The sequence below is a fragment of the Pundamilia nyererei genome, unplaced genomic scaffold (assembly GCF_000239375.1).
Source record: "Pundamilia nyererei isolate P.nyererei 1_Seehausen unplaced genomic scaffold, PunNye1.0 scaffold00138, whole genome shotgun sequence".
In the NCBI taxonomy this organism is placed as follows: Eukaryota; Metazoa; Chordata; class Actinopteri; order Cichliformes; family Cichlidae; genus Pundamilia; species Pundamilia nyererei.
The window spans coordinates 1,548,438-1,574,012 of NW_005187539.1; the positions used below are offsets into that span (position 1 = coordinate 1,548,438).

Sequence of the window (25,575 nt, forward strand, 5' to 3'; positions counted from 1 at the left end):
TATTCAATTTCATCGTTTCCATTAGATAAACAATTATTTTCCCAGAAATCAGAGACAACTATCATGTAAACTGACAGTAAGAAAACCAGAGACTCTAGTTATTGAAAGAAAAAACAAAAGCCAAAACCAAAAAACACCCTGCGTGTTGTCCAGAGGGGAAGTGCGAGAGCGTGTCTAAACGCATTATCACTTTTCAAACCTCGGTCTCATGCAGCACGGGGCGGTGGGACACTCGACCCCCTGGCAGCGGTGTTGCTGGAATTACCTACACATGACAAATCAAGACCATATCTGGGAAAATAATCGGGTCCCCGCTGCGTGAAAACTCCCATTAGGGAACAACACTGCCACTGTTAATTACCGAAATGGGCTTTTGTTCGCTGGCAGAGACTATAACTACAACATAACAAACCCGAAAAATCAACACTTTCTCCATTGCTGGCCGATTTAGCTTGGTGAGACCTTTGGCACCTTTTGCTCTTGTTGACTTTGTGGAGGACACGGGGGCTGTTTGCAAACACCGCCAGCATTTAAGATATTCAGTTATTATTCTGCAAGTTTGCCCGCGGCGCTGTTTTTACAGTATTTAATTGGTGGATAGGAAACTGCACGATTTCAGTGATGACCAGTTTATCAGGAACCATCTGGAGTGTTTCGTCCACGCCGACAGTTGGTCTGAGATTGGTCACAAGGCTGTGGCGTATAGATAAAACAGTTGGCAAACCATGACCTCTAGTCGTTCATTAGTGGGAAAAACATTTCCAGAAAAATACCAGAAATATGTTCTAACTTATAATAAGAAATAACTTATGATTTCAAGAAACACACAATTTCCTGATTCTTAAAGATGCTCCTTTAATATGGCAAAAAGCTTTAACGAGTCGAATAGCTTTTTAAATCCAAAACTTTCATTTTAATAAAAAAAATCGAAACTTCACTTTAGTTTTAAGTCGTAGGCAACTGTAAATACTGAAATATTGTTCATTCCAAAAGTTTAGTAGGCGATATTTCTTCCGCCTCCGTAAACTACATCGTTGTGCATTTGCGCTGTGGGATTCAAACCTTTGTAAGACTCATGTGCATTAAGATTAGTTTCCAAAGTAGATGCAATGCCATAGACGTCTGCTCATTTGTGCACTTCTTAAACTGGGAGTTAAGTTGAACACGGGGCTTTGAGCCCCGCCGGAGTGGAATGTGAAAACTGCCCTCTCGCCTTCAAGCATCTAAATAATGACAACTAATGGGCTTTTATGCGGGTAAGCCACTTAAAATGTCTCTCACTCCCATCATTAAGGTTTAACCTTTAAAAGACGTAAAATCTTTTTAAAGAACAAAACTATTTGAAATTATTAGAGAAATCTACAAAGCTACCACACGTGTTCAGCAGCTTCTATTTTATTAACTTCTTAAAATTGCTTATTGGTCATTGATTATAATGCACAAAATGCACAGTAAGCTTATAATTTCTATTGGACATTGATGGAGCCCACTTAAAAGTACTTGTATCGCAACAAGCGCCACTGTCTGTCAATCCCATCCAGTCATACGATGTCCAATCAGGTTGCCCCTTTTTCCTTTTTTCTTTTTTTAACCACACTTTTGGGGCCTATCACGCCGGGCCCTCAAGCTCTCACTTCTCCAGCTGAGGGGAGGGGATACGACCTTATTTGGGATTTATGACCTTATATGGAGCGCCGCCAGTGGAGGGCAGCCGTAGGAGGCAGCCTTGCCAGTGACACTTTGCCGAAATTGTAGCTTTGACTCTCAGACAGTCGAAGGGTAAAGCGATAGTACAGTCGAGCGGCAAAGCTTGTTCAGCGAGGTGTTTCTATTTAGACTCTTCCACACTGACGATCATCCAGAAGACACTGGAGATATTTCGCCCGTGTAGTTGGTAAATAAATGTCAGAGCGCCCACTGACGTCGCTTTCCAAATCGTCACCTCGGCGCGCAAGAAAAAGAGGAACAAGGATTGCGTGCTCCCCGGGACTTGCGCTCCATGGGCTGCGTTATCCAGAAGCTTGCTGGGACTAAACACATTGAATGATATGAGCATGTAGTCAGTGTTAATTCTGCTTTTCATTCAATTTAGACGTAGTGTTGAGCTTGTGGCTGAAGAAAGGCGCATGAGGCAACACGTTTTCTTCTATATTCAGTTTCATTTGTCCAACTTTAAATTCTAGAGGCAAGCAAATAATCAGACGGCTTTTAATTTTGACAGCAGAGACTCTGACTTACTGGACTGACTTTCCCGAGAGGTTACGCTCTGAAGAACAACGTGTTTATGGATATCTGCGCAGCAAGGAACATCGGGAGTTGTAGGCTTTGCACTTCTGAGTCGATCATGTTGATACCTTGCTTTTACTGTAAACTTTGATAGATGTTTACAGGAAGATTTCGGCGACAATAAGAAATCACAGTTCTGATACGCTCAGACTGACCTCTGGGGAAAGTGGGACACGCTTTTTCGCCCTCCCTCGTTTTTTTCTCCCGAGACGTCAGGACGGATCTCTATCACGCAATCTGACTCCGCTTCTGTGGTTTAAACAAAGACCAAGTGTTTTGGGATAGCATGGCAATGGTAGTAAATCAATGGCCAGAGAACATTTCTGCAGATCCGGGGTCTCAACTCCAGATATGCGGCCAGGAGCCCGGCGGGGCACCTGGAACACCAAACGGTTCTACCCCAGGGAACGACGCACTTTCCGGGGACAAGATCCCCAACGTGGACTGCATGGTGTGTGGGGACAAGTCCAGTGGGAAGCATTACGGTCAGTTCACCTGCGAGGGATGCAAAAGCTTCTTTAAGCGTTCTGTGAGGCGGAACCTCACTTACACCTGCCGGGGGAACCGAGACTGCCCCATCGACCAGCACCACCGGAACCAGTGTCAGTACTGCCGGCTGAAGAAGTGCCTCAAAGTCGGCATGAGGAGAGAAGGTAAGGCTGGCTGCTCTCTCTCTCTCTCTGCGTGTGTGTGTGTGTGTTTCGGATGTCAGACTGTATTTGTAACACTGCAGACATTTATTTACAAAACGTATTTATGTGCGTAAAGTTGTGCGCAGTATTCTCAGTTTTTAAAACAAGAGTGCCATTAAGTCTGGAATTCAGTCGTAAAAGATGTAAATGTTTCTCTGTTTCACTTGTTTCATTACTTCTTAAAAACACATTTGAAACAAGAAAACACGAGTGCAGACGAACCCCTATCAAAAGCAGGCGAAAGAAATCAATAGACAAACCGAAGGCAGTCTTCACTTTGACAGATTTGCTCTGACTGCAAGAAAACAATACATTCAAACCTAAATTCATGTGACGCTCACACAAAAAGATATGTGTGTAAAAGAAAACCTCGTGCCATCTTTTGTTTTGCATGCACCCTGACTGGTTTACGCGTCTTCACTTTTTAGTTATTATTATAATCAGCATGCTTAGACCTTCTCACACTTCACTTTATTTTTACTGAATCTGAACCATTCATCCCAGCGCTCTCTGTTCCGTGAAATCCTCCCTTTGTCTCGCAGTTTTAATTATGCAGTTTGCACACCGACACCCCGAGCCGCTATAAGAGGATGCCGCTACATTTGTTGCATTGTGTTGGATTAACAACGGGTCAGTTAGTGCCAAAGAGGAGCGGAGCAAACGTGCTGGACAAGAGCTTTCCCTTATGTATTGTCATTGGGTAGCGCTGCATCGAATCAGGAAGCATGAGATTGTGCATATTTAAAATAAGAACCAGCATCTCTTCTGGTTGAGTTATAGATTCATTAAAGTAGTTTCTGCATTTTGGAAAGAAAATAAAGAAAAAGAAGAACGGGGTACTTTTAATTTGACCGATCACTATAATGGAAATGTCATATTACTATTACGCACGATGTTACACAAACTGTGCACATAAGCCATTTGCGAACAGGTGAGATATGAGCAGTTAGGTTTTAATTATACCGAGTGAAAAAGTGGCGTGACTTCAGCGGTCCTCAAGAGACTTTAATGAAGATGTCACACTTCGCCGTTTTTTATTTTCCCTCTCAGAGGACAGAATAAGGTCAGCAGCTGCGTCACCGTGAGCAGTCCTCCAAAGGCACTAGGCAGTGGAAGTTGAAGGACAGACCCCGCCGCCTTTTGCCACAGCCAAAATGTAAATAGCAGACAAAGACGTTGGAAATAACCCGCTCTCCTTAGAGACGAGCTGAGAGGAGATGATCCCTCAAGGGTTAGTGTGATTGAAGTCTGTGCCTCTGGCAGTGTATGTGTGTGTTCACTGTACACACAGTATTACCTCATGTTAAGTACCCGCAAGCCACACCAACTCAGTCATGCTCCATTCCGACTGAATGAACCCGAGGAAATCTCCTGACGCGCCGCTGCGTGGAGAATAGCCAGTCCTTCTGATTCAGTCTGTAAGAAGGAAAATGTTAAAGAGCTGAAAAGACATCAGTGAAAGGGAGTTTTGGTCACAGTTTGCACGAAAATATAGTGAAATAAATACGTTACAAGAAAGCAAAATATTAATAATTTAAGCGTAACATCTTAGAAGGCGTTTATGGGAAATGAACTGTTTTACAGCCATTTTTTAAGAATATTTCTTGGCGAGGCGGAGACATTAAAATTAAGCATTTTCTCATCATCTGTAGAAATCACAGGTTTTTTTTTGTCTTTTGGCACAAATAGATTCTTCTAATTCAGTCGGGCAAAAACCAAAAGTTAAAAAAAATGTTTCTCATTTAAATAAAACCTGAAAATATCAGTCGACTGAAGAAAGAGTGTGAAAAAAATCACGAAAGGTCTCATTTTGAAGGCAGTCGCTCATTTACTTGTTTATATTGACCATTTCTGCAGTGTTGGTTTTTAGTTGTGTGCAAAAGGCTTAAATGTGGAGTAGGTCAACTTACACTGGATGAGCTCATCTGTTGGTCCATTTGGGGTCAGTTGGATTAATCGCTGTCTTTAAATCCTCTTTGTCGACAGACTTCTGTTTATCAGCGATCATTTGTCTAGTTAGGACCATATTTGCTAAAGCATATTCATTGTCGGGGAATTTTTTTACTGTGATTTTAATGGCAGGACGATTTCCAAATACAGAAGGAAATAGAAGTGAATTAGACATTTCAGGGGCGTTAAAAACAGCTAAACTGCGTAAACACGATTTTTCATAAACATTAAAAAATAAAAAATAAATCCTGACGTCTAACTTTATTATTCAATCGCACATTAACCAGCCTAGAAGTTAAAGATGATGGGTGTTAAAGAAAAAGTTTAACGACTTTTAAATCATATGTTCTCTCTCACCGTAGAGAGCATATATAAATAGTGTTTTCTTCATATTTTTTCAACAGGCTAAAGTTTTCAAACAGATGCACATTTTTAAATTATGATTTACACAAGACATCTGCTAAATTCCAAAGTTTGACGATACTTTTAAAATAAAGCAGCAGATGTGCATGAAGATGTAGTTTGTTGAGCTGATTTGTCATTCTGTTAATTATTTAGAAGCCTTTTCACTTCCCTTCAAATGTGCTCGGTGATAGCATGTAGGTCATATGTGGGTGCAGTTGGCTAGGACATGTTATGCAATTATTATATAACATGGTTCACCGGCTTCATCCACAGATGGAGTATTAGGATATGGGAAGATTATGTTTTTGGATAGCAGAGGAGAGTTGGTGATTAACCTAGTTTTCATCTTCTCGTCATTCCGCCTCATGTAGAAGCAAGAGAACGCATGCTTCAAGTTCATCAATGACAGCGCTTCATGATATTTCTGCTACAATAAATAAATATTGATCTGCCTGAGAAGTCGTGCTAAAAGTTTTATGAGTGGATTGTGGCAGATTCTGAAATTCTTTGCTTTCAAGTGAGTGGTATTTGTTTCCCAAAGGGGACATTTGACCTCTTTCTGTAGACTGCTGTGTTGAACATAATATCATTTGTTGGAGACTCTTAACCAGGGCACCTTTCAGCAGCATGACAGCAAACATTTCACTGCTGGCTTCAGTAGGAGTCAAGCCCCTAAAACCTTGGCAGCGTTAGTGTCATTGTCTCACCAGGCAGCTACATAGAACCTCCACTTGTTCCTCTGTCAGTGCAGTTTCTAGGATGACTAGGAAGCAGAGAGGCAAAAAGAATCAGCCTGACAGTTCCTTTGAACCAGAGTGAATGTTTTAATTTTGAAACACGCTGCAAGGACGAGCCACTGACTTTAGTGAGGACGGAAAAGACACGTGGGAGTTTACTGCTCTGATTAATTCATTCATACACAGTGATAAGGTCATCTGGTCTCTTGTATGTGTCTTGAATCAGCTGTATGCACGCAACATTTGTGGACACACGCACAGCTTTTGGAGTCTAGTGATAGTAAATAGTCTCAACATCCATTTGTAGCACAAGAATCTGTAATACCCAAACTGAACATGCTCGGTGGGGAGACTGCTGCCTCCTCTGACCCACAAAATGCCAACAGCAGTGAAAAATATAGGTCAACCAAATCTAAAACATTAATAACACACAGGCTGAAGTCAAAGTCCAAAAGTGTGAACCGTCAGGGGCCTCTACGGTGAATAAATACCCTGCTGGAGTGCTAAAGTCTAACACGGTATTAACTAATCCATCCTCCACAGCGAGCAGGCAATTTAACACCAAAACACTGCAGTTTGGCCTAATTTTGGCACTAAAAATCTTTACGTATCCCAGTTGTTTGGCTATCGACAAATTTAAACACTTAACCCCTGTAACTAGACTCATGAGCTAAGTCATTACCAGAGAGCTCTCAGAGGAAAATGACTACCAGTCAAATGGCAAAACCACACAGTTTTCTCCAGGGTTGAAAAATGAAGCAAATGCAAAAGTGCCAAATACTGCAGTTCCTCAGTTAGCCAGTTGAGACCGGTAACAAAAAGAAAGTAATTTCCCATAGATTCCTATTCTACGCCATGAATTTTAGTTTTACAGAGAAAAAAAACACGTCACCCTACTTTTGGGGTACTTGGTGCTCCTTGTTTATATATGTTTAAAAAAATGTTTGGAACTCTATGAAACAGAGGTGGATGTCACGTTTCTGTCATTTGACATTTGGAGTACCGTTACATCCTGGTACCTTACATCTCCCTTCATAAAATCTTGATTCTGATTCTGCGATCCTCTCGTACCTGCTGTCACTCTCATCCAGTTTCCTGTCCTCACAAAGGGAGTGACCCTTACTGTCCAATCAAATTCTTTCCTGTTCTTGCCCTCATTTCCTGCAACTTTTTACATGCTCATTTTAGTGCATGATTTGATCGCTTACACATCCCATCACGTCCCAATCCCTGCTCCAACACACCTGATTCAAATAACCAACTGGGTATTATGTGCTACAGCTGTCTAAATCCGGTGTTTTGCAGTACTGAAACACCTAAAAACCTAAAACAAGCTGTCCCGAGGACCAAAATATAGAACCACTGCTTTACTATTATTGCCCAAAGAAAACTGTCCTAACTAACTAAAAATACTTCCTCACATTTTCTTGAACTTGCATGTGTTTTTTAAAATATGCTTAGCTCAAGTTAAACATACAAAAAAAGATTTTGTTCTTAGCAGTCGCTAGCATTCTGTCACATGCACATTTGACTCCTGAAATAATTGCTCCACCCCAATGTCAAAGGTCAAACCGTCTGCTACTCATCATTTTACTGAACACTGAAGTGTTTTGTGTCACAAAATAAATAAATACATGGGGATAGTATGATCACCAAAAATTTGGTTTGCTGCCTGAGGGCAACACCATGGCATAGAAGGTTATAAAGTCCAACTTCAAAGCAGAAAAAGGATGTTTACAGCTGTTTTTCGGCACTATAGCTAATTTCCCCTCTCAGAAATATTGTAAGGGGATATTTTTTAATAGCTCACCCTTTTAAACTCCAGTCAAGTTTGAATATTAGGAGTGCGTCTGATTTGACTGATGGGTGAGTGACGACATATGCAGATGCCTGTCATGGTTCGACTGCTAATTTGAGTCGCCTCTCTACTCTGTGTGAGTCACTTCTCTACTTGGTGCCTTTTGAAGCATTTTTAATGCAATGAATTCATATGACCTGCTGTGTGGTAATTATATTAAAAGCTTAAGGATAAATCCGTGTTCCACTTTTGGTGAGTGGAACACGGATTCTAAGATTTTCTTTAAAATCGAATGTGGTCCTGACCAAAATCTGAGTGTTAAGGCTTCAAAAGTTAGCTTCATAAACCAATGGGTGATGCACGGCGGCTACATTCTAGTGATGGGTCGGTCGCGAATGAAATGGCTCTTAGAGCCGGGTCTTTGACGTGAATGACGCGAGCCGGCTCCTTATCGCAAGCTGTGGTTTTTTTTTTTCTGTCTCTCACCCTCTCTCTCGCACTTATTTCCGCTTCACTCCGCAGGTGAGCCTTGTGCTTTACGCTGGGAAGAGGGGGGAGGGGCGGTAGTTACACTCAGTTGCACAGGAACAGAGCGGGAGGGAGAGAGAGAGAAAGAGAGCCAGGGACAACAAGGTATAGTGATGATCCACAACTATTTTCAGTTGCAGATGATAAAGGATTCAGAAAGTTTATTCATGCAGGTCCATATGACAGAGAATATGCATGTTCTTTTAGTTTTCATATTATAATTTACATTTAATTGTGTTGTGGTTTGCAGTGTTTTGTGTTGTTTCACTTTAAATTTGTAAAAGGAAAAAGCTGAAAACTTAAATAGTTAAAAGTTGAAATGTGAATAGTTGGTTTTTGTATTATATGATTTATTTATTACATTTTATGTGAAGTGAATAAATAAAAGTATATTTACAGTGGCCCCTACAGACAAAGCACATACAAACTTCAAATCACGTACAAACCCTGGAGCACGTACAAACTCCAAAACACGTAAAAACTCAGAAGCACATAAAAACTCAAAACATGTAGAAAAGACAACAGAAGTGCTCCAGGATGCTAGCGGCAGTGTTGAACTTTTGTTACCTAGTGGCTACACAAGCCAGCAAGTATCAACGACCGGATTTGGTGTGTGGTAGTAACAGGTAAATGACCTTTTTAAAAAAAAATTTGACTATATATGAATGCTTGTGTATAAATACACAAACGATACACATATGCTTTCATGCTTTCAATTGTGTAATTTAAGTGATCTAGGTAGCTCTGTTTTGGAAGTTCAGCGCTACCTAGGTCACTTATGCTAGAAATGCTAGAAATGCGTTTTGGAGTTTGTACGTGTTTTGTCTCTATGGGCCACGTCATATATTTATATATAAACATATATAAATATAACAACTTTTTTTTTTTACATTAGTAATTCCTTTTGTGCATAATTTTATATTATTGTTAATAATAAATTAATTAAAGCAACAAAACAACCTGAAGAGCTGGTTCGGAGCCGAAAGAGCCGGCTCTTTTTAGTGAGCCGAACCGAAAGAGCCGGTTCTCTAAAAAGAGCCGGAAATCCCATCACTACTACATTCATCTTTTATAGGCAGTTTATGAGCAAAATATATTATAAGGTGTTACAATTGTGCCTATAGTATTATCTCCAGTGCTAAGGCGTTGTATTGCTGTGTACTACTGATGGAAAGGTATTCGTATGCCATTTCTTGCTCATCCCACAGAATCACCAATGCAACAACAGCAAACATAATGTGACCTTTCTGGTCCATTCACTCAGTCACTCCAGCAAACTGACTCTGAACTGTTTTGCTTGCAACTGAAGTAGCTCAACCTGTTTTCATGTGTCACTCAGGTCACTTGTACTAATGCACAGTCGAGAAAGAGTCATTAAATATGTCAGTCTGTGCGATGTGAACACCCCAACAGCCTTCTCCTTTAATCTGCCACACATGTGTTCCCTAACATAGCACTACTGGGAAGCCATGAACATTTATATTTTAGGGGCTTAGCCGATGATCTTATTCATGCCCGTTGGGTAGAAGTGTAGTAGAAGTATTTATAGCCATACCAATAAAAGTTGGAGATGAAGCTCTAATGCGCCATAAACAAATGCACCTTTACATGATAATAATTCAAGAGGGACATCTTAGTCCTGCTGTGGCTCGCTGTGTGGTAAATAAAGTCAAGAGGAGGGGCGTGTGGAAGTGTAAATAAGTGTAACATGAATCAGACCCACTGGGCTGAATTCACTTTGCTAATTAATTTAGGAACTGCCTCATCAAAGTCTGAGAGAAAGAATGAGGCAACCTCGGCGATGCAGCAAAGCTACCAAACTTCCTCACGCAAAGCTCCTCTCATCCCTCCACGTCTCTTGTCTCTCTCTGTCTGTGTCACCTCACTTCTCTGCCGCTCCTGCACTGCCTCCGGTTTTTCTGCGCTCCCGTTCTGTTGTGTCTCTCACGTTCGCTGCATACCTCAGCTCCTTCATGATGTTTGACAGACAACTGGGGACACAGCCAGTCCTCCTACAGCGTGCAGGTGGTTTGTTCTCAAAACATTTCTCTTAAGATGGAACCAAAAAAAGGGTAGTGAAGTTGAGTGAAGAAATACTATTATCGACCAACTTTTCATTTGTCTACATTTGATTTCTCTTTGAAGTGTTGCATTCATTTATATAGAGCTTTGTAAAACCAAACAGTGAAGTGCAGGAGGCTTAAGATCGCTTTCAAGTGTTGCAGTCAGCCATGACTGCACTGCAGGGTACAGACACCTGCATTTAGTTTGCATACTACCCTGGCAATTAGTAACTGATATTTTTACAACCTGAGCCAGCTTAAACGTGTTGCAATCACAAGACTAACATATCTATTTCACGAGGAAGGAACAGGCCTTCACACATTTTGATAGTGAATATTGGATTGGTGAGGATCAGTGACATGCGTGCTGCAGTTTCTTCGATTTTGGAAGCCTCGTCCCCGAGAGAGAGGGAGGGGGCACGGAAATGAAAAAAAAAAGGTGTGTACAACAGGTAGGCATTTATAGACGCATGGCAGGAAGGCTTGCGTTTGAGGCGTGGTCCTGCTCCTGAACCTTAGATAAAGTTACTTCCAGCTTATGGAATTTAGCAACATTAGCATTCATGTTTGTTTCTTATGAATAAAAGTCTCTCCTTTTAACTCTGCCCTTCACCAGCTCCTGAGAGTAAAATCTGTCTTTAACTACCAAATGCTCCACTGTATTTCCTTGCTGTCTGCTAACTTTTTCATGCCTGACAGGGTGCATGCACTGTTATCAAAGGTTAACATCATTATGTATACAAAATGGAAGATAGAGGAGTACAAGCAAACCAAAATAGTAAAGCTGTGGGCTGACACATTGAAACAACGACCCGTAAAAGTCACACAGCTCATCGGAGCTGAGGGAAGCCGCTCTTTAGGTCCAATAAATGTAAATAGGTTCACTGACAGCTGTGAAATCCACTGTTGTTCTAAAATTTTGTGTCACGGTCATTTTAATAAAGAACTGTTTTGTGATTTCCTGAAGTGCTGGATAAAGTGCTTCATGGTGTTTGTGGTAGCTAAAATATTTCTGTGAGATAAACAGAAGGAATAAAAAAATAAGAGCCTGCTATTGAACAATACCACTCCATGGGCTAGGTGAGTGAACCATGGACCACACAGCACAATATTTGTAGATACCACATAAAGGTCATTCTTTGGAAGAATTAGCACAAAACCCCGAGCTACAGTGTAATCATTATAGAAATAGCTGACTCAAGTTTTTCTTAAAAAATATGAATGAAAAAAAAAAAAGCCAAAAGATTAATAGCAGTGCTTACAAGCTCCAAGACCGAGAACTGAGAATGAATTCCAAATGAAAGTTGAAAAAAACCCCTGTCTTCGCTTCACTGACCTCAGGTCAAATTTGGGCGAAAAAAATAAAACATTCCTTTTTCTGCTCGGTCACACATGTTCATGTGCTGAAGCATATAAAATCCTTATTTTAAACTGCCCAGATGCATTTCTGTCAGATGAGATTTGGCGTCACAGCTAAACATTTAATTATTTCTTTTTTTTAAACTTTGCTTTAATTGCAGGAGTTTCGAACGCCTCACGGACACAAACACACACGTGACCTCTCTCTGTGACATGACTCAGGGACGCAGTTTCATTTTGGGAAACGTGTTTATTGTTTGCTTGCCAGTGGAAGTTTTAGAAATGGAAAAGCTACTTATTAAATGCAGCTATTAGACTGAGACAAATCTATAATGCGTCTGTGTTGCCCCGGCACTGTGACCTTTTAGTCCAAATGTTGATAGGCCTTAATTGTATTTAGCTGCTGTAATTCCACTAACAGTCTGACCCAGAGGCTAATCCAGGGCAGCCAGGCAGCGAACTGTGCTCTCTGCCAGCTGCCATTTGCTGAAGTGGCATTTTGAAAGTCGCAGCTGAAATGTCCCATGGTACCTCTGTTTGCATGCACTTTCCTCCTCTCCCTCATTCTTTTGCCCTCATTTCATGGCCTACCTACACAGGATGCTGTTTTGTTTGGGGTTTTAGGGATGTATTTGCCTTTTTAACTGCTTTCTCTGCCCTCAATTTGGATTCAGATTAATTTTATTTAAGAGAAAAAAACAAAAACTGTTTATCTTTTTAAAGTTACTATCTGACAAGCTCAGTCAATTGCATTAAGGTCAAGCACAGTCCACCAATTAAAAAGCCGGAAACAGATTATGGCACAAACTCAAATCTGACCTTATACTCCCATCCCCCTTTTAATTCTCTGTTTCCTTTTTTTTGTCCCCGGGCATCTGTTTCTATCTAATGTCATTTCTGTCTCTTTTGCTCTCCCTTGGCCCATCTCCGTGTAAATATATCACATCTCTTTGTCTCTGCACTGGCCTTTCTACCTCTCCATTTCTTTGGACCTTACTCCAATCACCCTTCTGCCCTTTCCTTTTTATCTGTTCCAGAGTCTTGTACAGCAGCTGTAGGCGAGTAAAAACAGAGAGCGATGTGTTTTAGTCAGGCGTACTCAAGTGCTCTGCCTCTCAGGCACGAGTGACCCCCACAATGAGGCTTTTGAAAAGTCAAGTGGATCAAGTAGATTCACCAACATCTGCGGGATTAACCACTAATCAATATGAGAACATATCAATAGCTGTGAATTCACAAATAAGGGACATAAGGAGCAGGGGCGGATCTAGAGAAATTTTCTTAGGGTGGCATAGAAATCAAATGGGGTGGCAAAATCGAAGCCCTTTTTTTCATACACTTATGCAGGTGGTTATATATGGTTAAAATAATCCAAATGCAGTAAGCAAACACGTTTTTCATATAAATAAAGTCTATAACTTAATTATTGTCTGTAGCCCACATAATTAAACACTTTAGCTACATAAAACATGTGAGTTTTGATGCTACGTACTGTACAGCCTGTGTGATAAATAAATATGTAGCCCAATAAGTATAAAATCCAGAGAGCTACACAACATGGGGCGGTTCATTTACAAATGCAAGTCTAACTTAGGTTTACACTGTTTGTTGTCAGAAAACAGTCACATTGTTACAGCTTAAATTACACAAAATGTCAGAAATCTGCACTGTCATGAATAAAAATTGAAACCTAATTTTTTCATGATTTGTTGGATTAATCCACTGAGGTCTGAAATACAACCGGCAATTTCTGACTCCTTTTGAGTTTACGTTTGTATTTCACCCTCAAATTGTTTATTTTTTTATTCTTTTCCCTTGCCTTGTTTGGTATCTTTTCAGCTCAACTTAATTTAGTTGTTTTGACTGACATACTGCATTAGTATTACTGACCTGAAATGAAATTACACAAATAACTTAAAATCCTAGTAGTATTTTTTTACTGCAAAAAAAAAACCCCCACACAGACATGTTGAGTAAATTTTTTATAACTTGAAATGCAAATATAAACTGTACATTTTGTAAACATATACAACTATTTATCTAAAAATGCAGCCAATACACCTGCTGTTGTTTTTTCATTTTGTATAGGAATTTGTAAAATATTACTAAAACTAAAAGGAGAGAACAATCAGGTGTCGCAATAAGATGCCCCACAAATGATGTGTGCCAGTAAAAAATAAGTTTGTCCACCAAAAGACAGGAGAACAGCACAGGGATAAACCTGCAGCCCTGACAACAGGAGGTGTATCACTCAGCTGGTTTTCTAGTGACAGTGTTTACATTGCAAACGTGCCTTTGTGACATTCATTAGTGCCCTCACCGACACACAAAACAAAACAACGACTACACAACACAACAACTACATAACACAACACACTAAGTATACACTCCACACTAAACGTTACAAATCTGCCACATCTAAAAACTCTCTCTCTCACTCGCTCTGTCTCATAAACATGGCTTGCTATGGGCTGAACCATTTGTTAATGGTGCAGGGGGGGAACACTATGCAATATATTCAGTTTTAGCATTTCTATTCACTGTTGACTGTAACTACACTCAAACTGTTAATGCTATCTTATTTTAATAAACAACACTGTCATATGCAAAACTGGGGTGACACTTGGGGTGGCAAGGGATCATTTTAGGGTGGCACTTGCCACCCCATGCCACCCTTCTAGATCTGCCCCTGATAAGGCGCAGCGGGGTCTAAAAAAAACTGTTTCTTTCAATTTAAATTGTGATGAATTTAATAAATTCCTCTTGGAGTTCAGGCGCACTGTTTTACAATTTACTCGGTGCATAAAGGGGAAAGTCAAAAGTAGTTAAAACCAGGTTGTTCGCAGTAGAAGATTTTTTTTTTACATGAAACCAGGACAGAGTGACAGATTCAGGTCACAGAAGTGCTCTGACTTAGATATGGACCAAAGCGCCTTTTGAGTCTGTCTCCCTAAAGAAGTTACCAGACAGAGTCTTTTTAAAAGTGCCCTTTTTGGGATCTGCTACAGCATTTTTATACTATAAGCTAAATAAAGGATGCATGTCACCTGCTGTTTTGTAAAAGGCCATTGTGTTTTATTTTATTTTATCCTATTTTTTATGCTGCAAAAGACACGAAAACCATCAAGAGGTCCAAATTCAGTGCTTAGAATTAGCTGTAGTGAAGGTTAGCTACCAGCAGCAGCTGCCTGTGTTGGCAACTGCCAGTCAGTTAATGCATACATTTAAGCCTTTAGAAAATGTATACAGTACATTAAAAAAATCACCTACTGTGCATTGGAATGAAGGAGGAAGTTAGCCACATGTTAGTTTCATCTCTGAAGTTCATTATAGGATTCTGTGGGGTTGACTCACTTAACCCCATGTGGTCACTGGAGAAAGTGCAGTTTTTAGCATTTCTTTTTAGCCTTTTTAGCTGTATTTGGCTTTTAGAGAAAGCAACTTTATTCACCTTAATTTAACACAGTTCTTGGTGAACAAATTAGGAAGTCAGCTGATGTTTTCACAGAGAAAAAGTTTGCAAAAGACAAGTTCAGGAAAGCCTCCCAGTAAACTGCAAATATGAACATATTTCTCAGATCCATTCTCCTTTACCATCATCAGAGTCACCCTTTAACCATGTTGTTATTGATTCAATTGCAAAGTTAAAGATTTCATAATCTTTGAGAAGTACATATTCCAACCTGAACCCCAATGTTTCCTGTGTCTCTCTAAAATGTCTCTGTGCAAAAACCTCACTGTCAGATTATATACATACATATATACACAGATATATTTTTCATTAAGGAATTTTGAATGGTTTTAAAAAGGCAAATAAAAAAATCTTTGTGTAAGGAGGAGTTATAAGCAACATTTTCTCTAATCTGGAAAATCATTCACAAGCCTGTATTACAATAAAATGTCTGACTGAAAGGATCAGCAGTGTATGATTTAGCAGTCTTTCACTTCACACTTAAAGCACCTCAGAGTGACAAAAAACCATATTTGGCCAGGTAATCTCTGTGGAAATTGCAACGACTTGCTCTCGGAGCACTTTCACTCCTGCTGCTCAGAGTGCAGTTTTATTTTCCCTTGTTTGTGAAATCCTGCAAAGACAGATGCATGTGGCTAATCTGACAGCCATCTTTTGCAAAGCGAGACAGGAGCCGCTGGAGTGCAAGCGACGAGGAATGTCCCGTTGTGCAACATTGTCTTTGAGACAGGCAAAACCTCTTCATAGCTCAGCAAAGTGAGACTGCGCTGTTTGCCAGAAGAGATCACATTCTTTTTTCGGGCACACGGGTTGACACAAGTTCACAAGGAAAACTAGTACTTTGAGGTCAACACCTTTTGTGCAGAGGTATTTTTTTCTGTTAAAAGGACAGGCTAGAATTAAAGGCATTTTTATAACTTATGAGTGATTTGACCTCTCGTTTTTCAGACGTGCCATGGTGCGTTCAATTGGCACAGCTGCTGTGTGTGAGGTGACAGGTGATGGAGAGTTAAAAACCATTTTCCAAGCCCTTCGTCCTCCCTTTTCTTTCACCCCCTCCCTCCACCTGTCTCTTTATGTAAACCACAGCTTTCTATCTGAAGCCCCATCTCGGGCTGTATTCAAGCACATTGAACTCTGCACCTTCTCTCTCTTTCCATCGCTCCACTCTTCCCCAGACCTCGCATCGCCCCCATCTCCCTTTTCTCAACTTATCACCTTCCACTCACTCTTTCTCCACCTTATCTCACCATTTCAGCCTTTTGCCTCATTTTTTCAACCCCTCTTTGCATTTTCATTGCGTCTCTCCTCTCGCTTGCCTTTCTCGCTGGCTCTGTGTAACTGTAGATGGAGTTATTAGTCAGACAGTGGATGACTGAACAGGTGTTTTCCAAATGGGCCTTTGAGCACTCGCCGCATCATCATTGCTCCATACCAGAGGGGGGTGGGGGTGGAGGTTAGGGCTTTGTGTGTATGTGTGTGTGCAAGAGCTTGGCCTCTGCGTGCCCCTTTCACCTCAGGCTGGGCCATTTGCCAGTGCAGGGACTGAGGGCGGGGGTGTTACCGTACGTATCCATGAGTGTGTATGCATGTGTGAGTGCATAACATATGTAGGTGTGAAGAAGTGTTATATTTTTACCAGCTGCTGCTTGTCGTTACTCATTGAGGCACAACAGCACTGTAGAATAGCCTTGGCCTGGCCACTTTCCATCCCTTTGCTGAAAAGACGAGCGCTGACACTTTTAGGGGTACGAGAAATGTTGTGTTGCTACACTTTTCAACCCTTAACCCCCATCCTGCCCCCCCGATCACCCGGCACATTTGACATGCTCAATTTGCTTCTTTCTTCTCTGTCTTCGTCGCGTCTCCCTTCTGTTACTCCTGCAGGTTTTAGGACCCTGACCGTGCAGCGCCCCTTTGGATGTAGTAATTCTGTAAACTACTATAACAAGCTTGCTAAATGATAAAAGTTTCTTAACAAACTGATGGAAGATTGCAAAAAACGCAGTTCTTGGCCTGTCTTCCAGAAACATGCAGCGGCCTGCTTCCAGAGGAAACAGTGGATCTGGAACACAGATATGAGTTTATATTAGTGTGCTCCAGTCCCATTTAGTCCTTAATGACTTGTGTAATTAAATAAAAATGCTGAAGCACTGTTAAAAAGTCTCAGGTTCACCCAGATAAAAGTTCAACTCATCCTCTTCTTTGTTTTCAAACAGCAGTACAACGAGGACGTACATCAAACTCCCAGAGCAGTCCAGGGCAGTACCTGACCAATGGCACCGACCCGTACAACGGCCAACCCTACCTGTCGGGCTTCATCTCTCTGCTGCTTCGCGCTGAGCCGTACCCAACGTCTCGCTACGGGGCTCAGTGCATGCAGGGGAACAACCTCATGGGTATCGAGAACATCTGCGAGCTGGCGGCCAGGCTGCTGTTCAGCGCTGTGGAGTGGGCCAAGAACATCCCCTTCTTTCCTGATCTGCAGCTCATGGATCAGGTGAGTGTGAAGAATGACCAGAGTAGACCAAACCTAATGAGAATGAGACCAGGCCAGGCTAACTGCTTTCTACTGTTTTCAGTCTTTATATTGGATTAAGTCACACAAACATGAGAGCGGTATCTGTATTTCTTTTCATCTAACTCGCAATAAGAAAATAATTTTATATCTATATATCTATATATATATCTATGTAGATATATAGATATATATATATATAGTTCTACAATGGTAAATTGTTCCTTAATAGATCATGCACAGAAAAATGCCAGAAAACAAAAAAAGTAAAGTAATAACTCATAGTTCAAAACACTATTTTCAAGCTACTGGCTAAAAATTCATAAAATGTCATCCCCACTTACATTTTGAACAGAACTAAGCTAATAAATATTTGAAAAACACATTAATATTTTTATTCCTCTTTTGTTAACCATCATGTCGCAGCACATCTGTTTTGGCACAAACCTCAACTCCCAACATTTGGTTCAGATCGACCTGACATCAATCATGCATATATAGATTTATATCAGCTATAAAGTCTTGGCACAGAGTAGTCCCCTGACCTATAAATATTCACATGCACCTCTGACAGACATAGTCATCACAAATATGTCCGCTGTATCTGCACCAAATCATTAACATATCATTAATGTCAAGTTCACATGTTGAATATTTCTGACCTGTAATGTCAGCATGCACTCAGGTGTTTTCTGCAAACCCCACTCTTTTTAGACATGTTATCAAAATCCATGTAGGTTTTCTCTTTTCAATATCAAAGCGCTGATATTGTGTCAAACACTGTCTCAGAGATACACAGCGGGTGCCCTTTGGCATCTGTGTGTGCAGGTCTGTCACTGTTCAATTCAATTCTATTCAATTCAATTTTATTTATATAGCGCCAAATCACAACAAAAGTTGCCTCAAGGCGCTTCATAGATACAGAGAAAAACCCAACAATCATATGACCCCCTATGAGCAAGCACTTTGGCGACAGTGGGAAGGAAAAACTCCCTTTTAACAGGAAGAAACCTCTGGCAGAACCAGGCTCAGGGAGGGGCGGGGCCATCTGCTGCGACCGGTTGGGGTGAGAGAAGGAATTCCACATGTGTAAAGGACCCCTTTGGATCACATTTAAAACTATATGTGTAACTTTTCCAGCATCCAAAGTTAGTGGTGGGAAACATGCAAAGTAGAACTTCAAGTCTAAACCTAACCAGTAAAAAAGAAGTAAAGATAGAAATCCCCAAATGGGACACAAACTCTATTCTCCTGGCAGACAAACTTGTGACTTGCTCCATCGCCCCTTTAACCTCCTACTTTGTGGACTTTGTAGCTTTTGCAAGGAGAACTATTGACACTCGCCATTCAGTGTTACTGCGGCTGGTGCAGAGGGCACAGATGCTAAAGGACACTCTGTGCTTATCTCGGTTATACCGGCCAAATCTGATAGAGCAGCAGTATTTGATGCCCTAGGATGACAACTTGTTGGGTCACCTCAATAAATTCTAATTATTTTTTTAATGTTTAACCACATCTCCAAACATGTTTCTGTTACATAAGAAAAGTTTAATCCTCTTCTACCTGTCACAGTGCATGCTTTCTCACCCTCTTGTATCCTTTCCAATCTTTTAAAAGTAACAATAAACACCTCATCAGACTAGCTGTCTAATTTCTGACGGGTAGGCGTGTCAGGAATGTTCTGTCATTCCACCGTTTCTGTGTGCTTCCCTATTCTGTAGTGAATAGGTACCTGTTTGAATGAATGAAGCTCTTGTATGTAATTTGCATTAAGTATTGGATAATGTTACCAAATTCATATCATCTCCAGGTGATATGTGGTGGTTTAAATGACCGAATGTTAAATATACCCTGTGTCCTTCTTCGCTCTGGATTAATGTGTATGTGTTGCTCTCTGGTTACATGTCAGTGATGGGTGTAAATGCTGTCTGAAGCCTGCTGAACTCTAACTGGAGGGCACTCAAAGTGCTCAAACTCTGAGCAATTCTCAAAAGGGCTGTCACAGTTTTAGGCTTCAGACACATTTTGCCTTTATTCATTTTATATTTGCAACTAAAAGCAGAAAGGCCAAAGCCAAATTAGTCATCCACATGGGTAATCTGAACAAAAGTAATAATCATCCTATACCGCTTGTTTCTAGGTGGCTCTGCTGCGAATGTCATGGAGCGAACTCTTTGTTCTAAATGCTGCCCAGTGCTCCATGCCGCTTCATGTGGCTCCTCTGTTGGCAGCGGCCGGCCTGCACGCATCACCTATGTCAGCAGAGCGTGTTGTGGCCTTCATGGACCACATCCGAGTCTTCCAAGAGCAGGTGGAGAAGCTGAAGGCCCTGCAGGTCGACACAGCTGAATATTCTTGTCTCAAGTCCATTGTGCTCTTTACATCTGGTGAGTTTAAGTGAAAAAATGGGAAATAAGTAGACTTAAGTAAAGTAATATATGGAAATGGTTTGCACATTCTCTAGAAATGTAAAAACAGCTGGATTACCAAGTTGCCACTATTTCATATCATTGCGTGAGCTTTGAACCGTTGAAAGCACCTCTGATCATCCTTTAGATCAGCTGAGAGGGTATAAGACCGATGCCATCTGTGTCCTGTGAGTATGTTTTGCTCAGGGAGGAAGGGAGGAATTAGCATCCTGCTAATCTGATTTCTACTGGCACGATAGCATTGTGTTTACTGAACATGTAAGCTTACAGTATCATGTTAACAACATAACCTGAATTAGATGGCCAGTAGCAGGGTTATTACACACATTTAAACACAGCCAAGGCAAACATTTGATCACGATGTTCTTAAGCAGAGAGAAAAACGACCAGTGAAAAGAATAAAACAGCACATAAGGATTCCATTATATTTTTGTCATGACAACATAATAGTGGTGTAGATTAATTTAAATGACAACTATAAATCATTAAAATGCTGTGCAAAGGTGCTACCTATACCTGCTACCCATAGGTGATATTAAAAAAAATGCTCAGATTCATCCTAAAAGTTGCAAATACAAGCTTTAAGAAAGAAACAAAAGGTTTGTTAACACAAACCCCTGTACGACATACACCTTGTCTGAGGTGCATTTGAATGGAAACCAGTACTATGGCTGACTGAGAGGTGACCTCTAATGCTGCAGTAGATTGTGTCTCATTGGCTCCATATGTAAATGCTGCTGTTAGTCAGTCATGGTCTCTGCCCTCCATGAATTTGACTGTAATTTGATCACTTTGTCATACTGTAAAAGGCAGCTCTTGACCCCGTGAGCTGCTCGTGCGTCACTTGAACCTCTTTGTTTTGCTGAACATAAGAATAAGCTTTCACTATAAACTTTGCATTTGTATTTTGAATTCTGTCCATTTGTGGGAACGACTCTTTGAAAAGCAATTTATTTCTTAATTTACAGTAGCAAAAAGAATCTGTTTATATAAAGTTCAAGAAACAACAGATTCATTATATTGTATTGTTGCATTCCTACTATTTGGACCCAAAAATCCAGTGTTATAAACCCCTTATTATACACAGTACAGTACTCGACAACAAAGAAAATGCCTTTATGCTAGAATAGATTTGTCGGTTTGCATCCAAAGCTTAGAAAAACAGGGCTCTTGAGCCTCACAACCTTACATTATGTGGCAATATGTCCTCCCCGCTGAGTGACAGAGAGAATTAAATCAAAATATAATAGTTTTACTTCTTGGCAAAACCCCTGGCATCTGCATTGTTTTGATCCTGCTTATACACAAAGCCTGTTGAGGTTTATCCCAACAGTCACTGGGCTCCAGTGTCAGCCAAAATACTGTCACATCTGGGATATTTCAGAGAGAGATCATGCTTTGTGACCCAGGGGGAAATGGATGGTGAAGAAGCCAACACTGAGATGTCTATCGTCTGTGTTATTTTACTGCTTTTCCCCCCCTTTCCCATCTTGCATGGCTTGTCAGATTCACTCTCTGCCTACTGAGCATCTTCACCAAGCTCTCTGTATGTAGGTAGCCAAGGATCCTCCTCTCCCTTCTTTTGCCTGTTTTCATCAGCCATCTCGCCTTCATGATCCCATCTATTATTAAAACCAGTCATCCACCCCTCCTCCCAACGCTCCCCAAACCCTAAACTCCAAGACCAGCACAACCCAAGCCCCAGGACCCCTGCCCCCACCACAGGAGTTGAATTATGTATGGTGCATTTCAGTGAGAAGGAGGATTCGCCATGACCTACATAACCCCTATAGCCCTAAGCATCCCATGTGACCTCCCTATATGCGCAGAAGCACATGTATACACATTAAAAAGCTGCACATCTTGGCAAGACCCTCGAACAGGATATTGTATGTCTTTGTGAAATATTCACACTTTAATGATCAAATCCTGAATTTGATGTAAACATGCACACAGCGTAAATAGACCTGTTAATAAATCTGACTCTTGCAGACCTGGTAGGATGACCTAACAAGCTCAGACAAACACCAATTGTCTCCCACCTCCCTCTGAGTCCCCTCCCACCACTCCCCCTGTGAAGCCCAGTCCGATCAAGCTACATCAGAGAGCGGGCATCTCAGTCCTGCCACCCTGATCCTTCACCCCCAATGACCCGGTGAGTGCCCAAGGATCAGACAAAAGAACACGGCACTTGGCGTAGAAGGGCACCCACAGAGCTGTCGCTTCAGCACACGAAGTGGTTTCAGTCACACAGACAGCTTCGCTAATCCCGACCGGGCAGTGACTGCCTTGTCACGAAGGACTCCAAAATGGTCGGGCTGACAAAAACGCAGTCCATCTGCCTCCCGAGTGGATGGAAATACAACCAAAGTGGGAACAATTATTCACCCGGAATGATGAGAATAGCGGCTGCTGGGCGGGTGGGGAGGGATTGACATGCTTGATTAAAATATGAGGTGAATTAATTATTTTTTTGTGGAACTGAGGCAGGGTTTTACACAGGGGACAGATCAAAGTGTGAGAAGACAAAGGAGACCTGTGATGCAGGGTGACGGGTTAAAACTCACGGGCCAACGCCTTTTAACCGAAAGACTAAGCTTGAGAATAAATAACCCTCATCGAATACCTGCCTTCAATATGTGGGTTCACGCAGGGGGCAGGGTCAAAGAGCACTCCCACTTCTCGTACAGTATGTGGCAGAGTACAGTAGAATGCGTCTTTGTTTTGAGTTCACACATCTCTGACCTGCTTTGCAAAATCCCCTGTGATCTCCGCTCCACACACAGGGTGTGAAAAGCACCGCGTGCTGCGTTACACACTCTTGGTTGTGCGAGACTCTTGCCCAAGGTGGGGGCCGGTGAGACGAGAGGTAGAAGGAGTTAGAAGGCAGAAAGTGTCTCCCCAGCTGAGGAGAAAGTGAACACAGACCACAGGGGTGGAAGTAGATCTCCGCTGTGACAACCTTGATTTTGTCAAGTTGTAGCCAGATTTCTCTGAAAGGAAAATGCCCTGTTACATCCTGGTTCTTTCTGGCAATGAATAAGTATTAGGTGAAGACACCACTCTGCCACATACTAAAAGGTTTTGTTAAAATCTTGCACAATTGAAGCTTCTTTCACTAAGAACAAATTTCACCATATGCCAAACAGTATTAGCCTAACATAACATTAATCCAGAACATTAGTAACCAAAATATGGTATGAGAAGTCATTTTTCTTATGCAGTTATTCCTCGTCCTGCAATTCTGACTTACGTTTTGACACATGACATACTGGAACCCGCAGAACACTGGTTATTATTCCATGGCTAACACCTGATTTATCCTTCAACAGAAAATCTACACAGTAAGCTATAATGTAGCCGCAAACCCCTCTGACCCATCAGTCTAACCTAGCAAATGCAAAGCAGCCCACAACTACTCTGGTTGGCCTAAAATTAAATGAAAGTCAGTGTGTCACAAAACTCACCTTAATGTCATACAGTCATTCTCACAAAAAGACTACTGCTTAAGTTGGATAAATGCTTATATCAGTTCTAAATCTTCACTTTGTATTCCTTTCTACTAGACGCCATGGGCTTGTCAGACGTCGCCCACGTGGAGAGCATCCAGGAGAAGTCTCAGTGTGCTCTGGAGGAGTATGTAAGAAACCAGTACCCCAGCCAGCCGAACCGCTTTGGACGCCTCCTCCTCCGCCTGCCGTCCCTGCGCATTGTCTCCTCTCCAGTCATCGAACAGCTGTTTTTTGTGCGCCTCGTCGGCAAGACTCCAATTGAGACGCTCCTCCGTGACATGCTGCTCTCAGGCTCCAGCTACAACTGGCCCTACATGCCCACAGTACAGCGAGAGCGACCGATCTCTCTCCACTACAATGAGAATGGGCCCTGAAGTGGAAGGACAGACCAAGGAGAAGCTACGGGGGAAATTACGGTTGAAGGCTGACCTGACTGCTCATCAATCCATCTCTCCTTCCCTTCATTGTCTGCGTTCAACTTCTCAGCTTCCCAAGAAGAAGTATCTCCCTCACCATTCCGCTTTAAACACCAACATTGATACACCATCATCCCAGTTACACAAGCCAGGCTAGCTTTCACTATCGCTAATACAGAGACTTTGTGGCCCGTTGCAGCTCCTCAGCCGAGTCTACATTTGAGATGTGGCGTGAGATGGACAGGTTGGTAGAATGGGTTATTGCGCAGTTCACCAGCAGGTCTGTTGGACTCACTTCAGATGTCATTCTCAAAAACCATGCAAACAATTTCAGCGAGCATTTGCTTCATTTTCGGTGATACACCTACACATACGGAAACTGTGTGCTAGCATCTGCGTACGAGCATGGAGAATACTGAGCAAGGGCTTTACCAATGGGACAGCCAAGAGCACAAAGCCTGTTGTAAATATACCAATTTTTAAAAAGAGAAAACCAGAAGCCATTAAAAAAAGACAAATGCCAAAATGTCTTGAACTTTTGCAGAGGATGTTTTATTGTGTGTTTGTATTAGCACTGTTTATATGGAGAGAAAACCCATGATTGTGTCCATATGTACAGTATATCATCGATTCATAGACATCTAAGGCATATTAGGGTTCAATTGGGGAAGCTCAGGTTCAGAGGGTGGGCAGACGGGCATGTCAATATCAGAACAAAAAGACAAACCCAGCAAATTTTACACTTATCAGCAGCCTGTGCCAAAGCTGACAAATCATACGGTTTGGAGTATTTTTGTGATAGTGTTGGCTATTAAAAGAAAAGTTTGGTTTGTCTATAATTTGACTTGTTGTGGGGTCTCAGAGGCGAGAAGGAGTTTGTAATGAATACAAATAAAAGCGTAGGCACTTGCATTGAAAAGTAGTCAGTTTGAATCTGCAGAATCACAGCACTGGTAGATTGTTTCTACCCTTACCCTATTTGACTGAAGTATATTTTTTCTTACTCAAAAGACCCATGGTGTTAACATCGGGGTGGCAAAGCTCATCCTCCTTATTGTTATTACTTTTTTTTTTTTTGTCAGTATTGGACCCTTTAGACAGGGGAGTGGGAGGGTGGTATGGGCTTTTACAAAAGTAGCTGTACTTGCCTTAGAACAAAGATTCTGTCACTGAGCATTTATCTTATGACTGTGCCATAATCTCTCGTTACCTGTTATAACAGGTATTATGTCCTGTCAGGATTGGAAATGAGTTTGCATGAAGTTAAAATGTGATGTGCAACATGTCATTGAAGAGTCATGCACAATCCAAATATTTTAATTGAGTTAATGCAGAATCCCTTCTGCTTTTTCTTATTATACACACACACACACACACACACACACACACACACACACACACACACACACA

General features: G+C 41.4%; 1 protein-coding gene across 1 annotated transcript; it reads left to right on the forward strand.

Annotated features, from left to right (window-relative positions):
• The first annotated feature begins 1,733 nt into the window (after window positions 1-1,733).
• On the forward strand, window positions 1,734-25,543 carry nr2f5 (nuclear receptor subfamily 2, group F, member 5). Its single transcript, XM_005744067.1, has 4 exons — window positions 1,734-2,939; window positions 17,510-17,790; window positions 19,949-20,195; window positions 23,804-25,543. The coding sequence occupies exons 1-4, from the start codon at window positions 2,573-2,575 to the stop codon at window positions 24,121-24,123; spliced, it is 1,215 nt and encodes a 404-aa protein (XP_005744124.1). The 5' UTR covers window positions 1,734-2,572; the 3' UTR covers window positions 24,124-25,543.
• Window positions 25,544-25,575: the final 32 nt, after the last annotated feature.